The 8,371-nt window shown below is 38.7% G+C and overlaps 1 protein-coding gene across 1 annotated transcript; it reads left to right on the top strand.

Annotated features, from left to right (window-relative positions):
- Positions 1-4,741: 4,741 nt before the first annotated feature.
- LOC122001035 (zinc-finger homeodomain protein 3-like) lies at positions 4,742-6,457 on the top strand. Its single transcript, XM_042555590.1, has 2 exons — positions 4,742-5,333; positions 5,437-6,457. The coding sequence occupies exon 2, from the start codon at positions 5,450-5,452 to the stop codon at positions 6,227-6,229; it is 780 nt and encodes a 259-aa protein (XP_042411524.1). The 5' UTR covers positions 4,742-5,333; positions 5,437-5,449; the 3' UTR covers positions 6,230-6,457.
- Positions 6,458-8,371: the final 1,914 nt, after the last annotated feature.

The following is an 8,371-nucleotide window of genomic DNA, read 5'->3' as shown; positions in this document are numbered from 1 at the left end:
AGTTTTTTGAACCGACTAATTCTTGGGGTGATCGGTTCGGTTTCATGGAAATTTCCACCTGCCATTGGAGTAAATCGGGAATCACTAATGGAGGCCCATCCATTTTAGTCCCATTTCTCACGGGAGAGAAAATCCCCTGCAGTGCGCCACATAGATTTGAATTTTAGATCCATTGGTTATCTGATGGAGGGCCTAACCATTGTACATTGTCCCGGGGGTTGCAACATCTTTTCCTTTCGATTCTTCTGGGTAATGCATGGTGTCTATACATCCCAATGGCAGAAGTTGTCTTTTAAATTTGTCTAATCAATATATTATAAGGCAGTTTCAGGTTGTAGTAGTTAGTCCATTGCTTTGTCATCTGTCATTCGTAATCATAAATTCAAATTGTAAAAAAAACTAGCTTATAGTTAGTGTATATTGCCATATCAAATAAACAAAGTCAAAGAACCAATATGCGGCCGCTTTGCGCCAAATTTCCTTTCATGATTAAGTCCTTCAGCTACTGCAATCTATTATGGCTTTCGTCTTCTAATATATATATATATATACCAAGGCGGCCGCTTTGCGCCAAATTTCCTTTCATGATTAAGTCCTTCAGCTACTGCAATCTATTATAGCTTTCGTCTTCTAATTTAACTATGCACTTCAAACTTACCTGGTTTTCATGTTCCATTCTTTTCTTTCATTTTTCATATTGGGGAGTCCATTTTTATCTTGATATATGTTCTGAAGAATGACTGCAAACCTTGAATTTTCCCTAACCGTATCTTAGGCTTCACCCTGTTTTTTATTTCTTTTTTGCATGACTTTATTGATTCTGGATTCTTCTCCTCCTTTTCCAACTTTTTCTGACTTTATTTGTAGTTCAATATTCTGTTAAAAAAAGGCTGACACTGTTGATTTTCCTTGGCCAGTTACATATCATTGTTAACATGTGGAAAATCACATGCTCCATATAATCTGTTTTTTTAGTGTGAGTTCGGCAGATGCATAACAATGACTTGTATTTTGCAGGTTTACTAGAGAAGAAATAAACTGTAGGGCGTTGGACCAACTCACTTAAATGTACAAGTTAAATCGTCCAGTACTGTCCACATTTGGCATGAACTTTATTCCTTAATGTTTGGGTGTGAATCTGCAACATAACGTGTCAACTCTACTGTTTGTTGTGCAGAATGATTTATGATGGTTTTGCGTGTTTTGGAAACCTGCAGTAAATTTCTTTTAATGATTCTGCAAGTAGCAATAGTGTTGTGTTCTTCCGAAAACTTGTGTCAGTGAAATGAATTGAGCCTTGTCTGCTAACTCATTTTAGTCTACACATCCATAAAAGATAAAGCCAAAAGCATTGACTCCAGATTTATCCTATAATCACCAATGAGACTTATTTGGAATTTTGTTCTCAATTTGTTGATAGCGCTTAAATTTTTTTCTAAGAAATTCATTTGTGGATGTGTTCTAAGATCATTGTAGTAGTTAGATTTTTTTTAATCTTTGAAGTTGATTGATTTATCTTGTGTTTCTCCTATCATTATGTTACGTTGTACCGTGGACGTATTTCAGCTCTTTGTTTTATACTAGAGAGAGAACCCAGCGGGAAGGCGTAAGATTGGCTGTGATAGAATGAAGTGCAGCAAGGCTGACGATACAAAGTCGAAGGCGTCACGTAATGTCAACCGTCGACATCCACAGTTACATGTGAACCGTCTGTCAGACTTCAGAGCCATCCACCACGAAGCTGTGTAGTCACGTCCACGTCCCTGCTTTTGATTGAATCGATCACGGAGTCATCTTTCATCATTCACTCATTGAATTACAAGTTCAAAACAAAATGTTCTTGAAAATCAATTGAAAGTAGGCAAAAAAAAGATAATGTCAATAAAGATTGACCAGGCATGGGAAGAGGGGAATATTGAAGCCAGCAACGACGGCGACAGTACGTGGGTTGGTGGGGAGCGTGAAGATTCAATGGCGATATTAAATACTCACTTAGCGAGTAACGAAGTCCCTAGCGCTTCCCGACGACTGACCGTTCGCCCTTTTTGGCATGCGCTGCCTCCTCGGATCACACGCTTTACCCTAACAAAAAAAACACACATCCACCCACAATTAGTTAAACTTCAATTCGCCCAAACTATATTAATGGAATTACTATTTGGAACTCATAGTTAAACTTCAGCCTGTCTGGACTAACATTGACCTATGAGCAATTAAGTCCATCAAGAAGGAGCATCTTGGTAAAGGAAACCAAGAGGAGAACATAGTGGGGCCTACGTTGATGGATGATGAGTAATCAGGGATTTCATACTGATTTTTTCTTTTATTTGCCACTTTATAGTTTTACTTATATATCCTTTTGATTTATTTTCCCCCAGACAGACTCTTTTGATCTTGCTTTCACTAATCTCAATAATGGAGATCCAATTAGCATGCAACAGAGGGAGACCAAACCCTCTTCTTTCCAAGACTACAAGCATACAAAAAGCAAAAAAGGGAAAATGCTCGCAAATTCCTAGTGTCATTCATTCTTCACATGGCTTCAGCTTTCTTGCTAGGCAGCATTATAGCCACTAAACGCATGCACGAACGATGATCCTACCCGATTCAGCTTTCTTTGCTGGAATTTCAATTCGGTACGTAGTCCAGCATCGCGCTCGTATAGTTTCACTTTTATTTAATTAATCAACAACTTTTTAAAATCATCCTCATGATCATTGCTTCGATGTAGAAGATCACTTGCAACATTTATTAAAAAAGAAGGTATAAATCTTTTGAATGGATCTTTGACCAGGAAATAAAGAAAAGTAGAAGTCAACAATTTTTTTTTAAAAAAAATTCTTTGCCATGAAAACCCTCGACGTCGTGGTCCTGAATCTTATCGCTCCCGGAGCACTACAACCTTTGCCAAACAACGACAAAACCTCAAAGGCGATAGAATTTTTTTCTCTCGCCATTCAATTAAAGGCGCATTTAAATTTAAGCTTTGAATCTCTCTCCGTCTACAGAACCAAAGTACAGCACAGTTCTTCTCTATTTACGTGAATTGAAGTGTTCAACCTGTTCTTGGCCCTCCCAAATCAAAGCTACAAACCGTTATTAATGCACAAGAAGCATTAAACAAATGACTAATGAAACTCAGGAAAGCTTGTGACTTGTTCTCAAGGGGAGGAGCTGCTGCTGCATCTCTGTAAGCCGCTGGTGCGATAAATGTGGGCAACAAATTGTATGGATGGGAGAGCCAGCGGCATCAAGCCGTACAAGTCTCAACTATCAATAGCCTCACTCACTCACCCACGAGATTTTTAAGCAGCATTCTTTTCGTTGTTTTTTTTTTAATTTGTTTCTGAGGTAAAAAAAAGAGAAGTATTTAAGATGGACAAAATTAAACTTGCTTAAGGATAAAAGAAATGACAAAAGGAATTACAAAAAGAAATGGAGCTGAAGCAAGAATAGAATCAAGAAAGAGAAGTGTCTTGAATGGATGAAGAGGCCCTTAAATTAAAGGAGATATGGTGGAGAATAAAGTGATACCGATGTACATAAAGATGAAGAAAAACCAAAACATTAATTAAGGAAAATACAGTAAAAAATGGTGAACATTTAATTATTGCTTCTTTTGTTTCACATGTGAAAGATGATAAATACATTAATATTCTCCGTCCTTTTATATTGGCTAGGAAAAAATGTATTTAAATTGCATTTATTCCTTTTATTTATCCTTCACATAAATGGGGTTTTTTTTTCCTCTCGATTCTTGTCCTATTGTTATCATCTTGTTAAAGAAAAAGCGCCTTGTGATTCAGATTATTTTTCAGCATTTGGGACACAATTGGCCATAAAAAGGATGAAAACAATGAATATGAGGGACCATATATATACTATATGGACCCTTTTCCTTTGTGACATTCATGTCTTCTCCCTTCACAGAAATCTTCATGAAATTTGAGCATTAAACCTGTATTAGCAATAATCTCCCGAAATAGTGAGACTAATCTACAATATGATTGATCCAAGTCCCATCATACAACAGTCTTGTAATATCCCCATGTTGTCTCCTAGGAATGTGACTAAACAAAGCATTTGAAATTTCGCTGGTCCTCCAGCCAGTTGACACTTCATTAATTGTCGTGGCTCCTGATCCTCACATGCAGGGAAAAGACAAGGAAAGCATTGCCCAAGCAAGTTTGTTTTGAGCTAGTTCTAGTGCATAATCAAAGAATTAAGAGAGAGAGTTTTGGCACCTTAAGCAGACATAATAAATGCACACTTCTGCCATTTTTACTTCCTTCTGGGGAAATCCCGGTAGCTGGCTTTCTTTATGTTCCTCAAATTTCATAATGTGCTACTGTTTGTTTTGACGTCGTCCTGGTCCCTAGCCACAGAATTAAGAGAGAGATTTTGGCACCTTAAGCAGACATAAATGCACGCTTCTGCCATTTTACTTCCTTCTGGGGAAATCCCGGTAGCTGGCTTTCTTTATGTTTCTCAAATTTCATAATGTGCTACTGTTTCCGTTCATCTCTCCCTCACTGCATGCCACACCTCTGACACCACAGTGATCCCCCCCACGCTTTATTTTTGTTTGGTGACAATAACTTTTTTTTGTTTTTGTTTTTCCTGGCGTGTAAAAAGTTAAAAACCCAAAAAATAAAAAAATTCTTTTCCTTCTTTTCCATCCTGTTCCAACCTCTGTGCAAGCTTCCCTCTCTTAGTCCTTTATTTAGTGCCTTACGACCACAGCTCTTAACCAAATCACTTCTGATCTTCTTCCCTCCTCTCCTCTCCTGTATCTTTCTTCTTCTTCTCCTTGCCATGGTGAGCACATGCTTCCTAATTCCATGCATCATGGAGGCGACGACTCTGCCGTCTCCTCTACCTCTTTTCTAAGCTTGTACTTTGGCAATGAGGTTGCAAGCATGCATTTGAATGCTAGGAGCTGGTCCTCTCTAGGCACTGTGGTGGTTTTTTTTGTTGTCTTCTTAATGTAAAAAAAAACAAAAAAAATAATATGACTAGTCTCTCACAAACAATAATACAAAGCTCCTGTCTTCTCTTTATGCATACTGCATGCTGTTCTTGCAATCCCAAACTTGTTTCTTCATCTTCTTTCTCTTGCAGCTTCTAAATTGAAGAACTTTACTGCTTCTCAGATTTTTTTTTCCTTCATTTATTTTAGTTTCCCTTTTTTAGCTTCTCTAGTTTTTTCTCATCTTGGGCCTTGAATGTTTTTTTTTCTTCTTCTTCTTCTTTTTATAAAAAAAGAAAAATGAAATAATTATCTGGATAAGGTTCTCTACAGCCTCATAACCAGAGCCCAAAGCTGTTGAGAGGTTGGTCTAATTCCGATTCTATTAAATCGGATTATCCTTTCATTTATCTCTTAATTTTAGTTTTGGCCTTGAGCATTTTTGTACTGGTTTTGAGCTCGATCAGGAAGAGCAGGAGAATGGATGGTTCTGGCCATGGAGGAGAGATGCCAATCCCAATAACCAGTGCCTATCTCGATGGACACGACAGCCCTCTCCTGCACCACCACCGCCACCCCTCCAATGGCCCTCCTCCTCCTTTCTCAGAGGACCACCACAGCTCCTACAGCACCAAGAAAGCGGCGGCGGCCGTCAAGTACAGGGAGTGCCTGAAGAACCATGCGGCGTCCATCGGCGGCAATGCCACTGATGGCTGCGGCGAGTTCATGCCGAGCGGCGAGGAGGGCACCCTCGAGGCCCTGAAGTGCTCCGCGTGCGGATGCCACCGGAACTTCCACAGGAAGGAGACCGACGGGGAGGAGGATGCGCAGGAGCCTTCGCCGTTGGAGTACCTGCCCCCTCTCAGCCTAAGAGGAAGCAGCAAGGCCGGGAGCCTCCTCTTCCCGAGGGCCCACCACGCCATGATCATGCCTCTCCAGCAGACCTCGGAGTCCAACGAGATGATGGCGGCATTCATGAGGCCGCCGCCGCCGCCGCCGCCGCCGCCGCATCTGGTGGCGAAGAGGAGGTTCAGGACCAAGTTCACCGCGGAGCAGAAAGAGAAGATGCTGGGGTTCGCGGAGAAGGTGGAGTGGAGGCTGCAAAGGGAGCAGGAAGGACTGGTGCAGCAATTCTGCCAGGAGATCGGGGTCAAGAGGAGGGTGTTCAAGGTCTGGATGCACAACAACAAGCACAACTTCGCCAAGAAGAACAATCCTGCACCCCCAATCTCCAGCAGCACCTTGAATATTGACCATTGACCATGATCATTAATTACATGACTTCCTTTAATTCATATATAACAAATTGTCATGGTAGATGTCGAGCTTCGGCACTTGGCGGTGCAATGTCATCAACTATTTTCTCGTCAATTACGACTGTTTGATCTACATCACATCATCCCTGAAAATTCATTGGGGCACTGCATGTCTTCCATTTGAAGCTATCTAATTAAGCTAACCACTGTTAATTCTAAACACTATTAAACAGGATGTATTGTATTCTGGTTTCCAGTAGAAGAAATAAAGCAGATGAGATCTTTGGACAAGAGTATATGATGATATATATAATTATATATACTTGTTAATATATAATAAATAACTTTGAATTGAAGATGTGTCGTGCACGTTAATTACTAAAACTGGGAATATGTTTCCTGCAGGAGGTTCTGTCGCCATGGAGCATTATAGTTGAAAGGAATGGGTCAGTTTGAGCAGGAAAGATATTCGGATGCAATTCGTGTACAAGGAAGTCACGCAGGCCAGCATGCACTGCAGTATTAGGTTAGCATCGGTGAGGAATCCTATGTAAGGGAAGGGCATACGTTGTCCATAATAAAAATACTCAAATTTAGCAACGGGATTATCCGTCGTTATTCGGTCACTAAACTTATTTAATGACCGGTTTACGCACTGAAAAAAATAGTTATAAAATTTTTCATCTTAATTTAATTTAGCGATCAAAATTATATTTCGATCTCTAATTTACGTCTGAAGAATTATTTCGGTCGCTAAATTTAGAGACGGAAAATAGTTAGCGATGGGAAAATAATTTAGCATCGGAGATTGAATAAATTTTTGATCTCAAGTTTGTAAACAGAAATTATTTCCGCTTCAAAAATAGGGACCTATATTTTAATTCGATCGAAATTATATATATATATATATATATATATATCAATTTCAATAGTACGCTCTCCATTTTCCTTATTTATACTTTGTTTATATCAAAATATCATAAACAATACACATGATACTTATCCAAACTTCACAATCAACATACAACACGAACAAAATACAATCAACATTCACAATCCTAAATCATATCACAAACAAAATCCAAACAATACATCGAACAATTTCCACGGTACAAATCATATGCAAATTTCAATGTCAAACCATATCAAGATACAAACTACATCCAAATATCTACGACAAACATGCCATCGTGCACAAACAATAAAACAAGCATAAGATATAGTATAAAATAATACATAAACAATAAAGTATGTTTACATGAATTTTCATGATTTTTAGAATTTTTGAAGAGTTTCTGAATTTTGCTGAAATTGTATTTCAGGAAATCAAGAACCCAATTGATCAACTGATCGATTGGGATGGGTTCGATCGATCAGTCGATCGATTGGGAAGTCAATTCCCGCGAACAGAAGGGTAGTGAATCGATCAGCCAATCGATTAACCCAGGCTGGATCGATTAGTCGATCGATTCAGAGGGAATTTCTTTGAGCAGTAGCTTGCGAAATCAATCAGTGGATCGATTGAAGTGATTTCAATCGATTGAGTCCCAACTTCAATCGATTGAGAAGTCTGATTTTGGCCTGAAAAGCCTGATTTCAGCACGTCAAGTCACTTCGAGTCCCGTTAACCACTCCAAACCCTTTGGAATACATTTGTATACATTTAGGGGGAGTTTTTCATGATGAAAACAAGTATGGATTGGTTAAGAGAAACCAAAGTGAAGTTTATGATAAGGTTTAGTTTCAATTCTGAATTTTGAAATCTTAAAACTTCAAGTTTTGGTTTTCAAGAGTTATTAACCATTCCTAACCCTTTGACATACACTTGTATCCATTTAGGGGGAGTTTTCATGTTGAAATCAAGAATGAATAGGTTAAGGTAGATTTAAGTGAAGTTTAGGTTGAGATTTAGTTTTATTATTGAATTTTGAACTAGGGATGGCAATGGGTCGGGTTCGGGTCGGATTCTATATCCTCCGTACCCATACCCATCGGGTATAGGATATCCAATGGGTATACCCATACCCATTAAAGGACCGAATATATTCTATACGTGTAATTTTTCTTCTTTCTATCGAGCTATTATCATTCAACAAAAACATATTAAAATTAACATCATATTAAAATATATATATATAATTAAAAA

The sequence above is a fragment of the Zingiber officinale genome, chromosome 7A (assembly GCF_018446385.1).
Source record: "Zingiber officinale cultivar Zhangliang chromosome 7A, Zo_v1.1, whole genome shotgun sequence".
Taxonomy (NCBI): Eukaryota; Viridiplantae; Streptophyta; class Magnoliopsida; order Zingiberales; family Zingiberaceae; genus Zingiber; species Zingiber officinale.
This window is presented reverse-complemented; position numbering and strand designations above follow the sequence as displayed.

Coding starts and splice junctions, on each gene's coding strand:
- LOC122001035 (XM_042555590.1), top strand. CDS start 5,450: ATGGATGGTTCTGGCCATGGAGGAGAGATGCCAATCCCAATAACCAGT.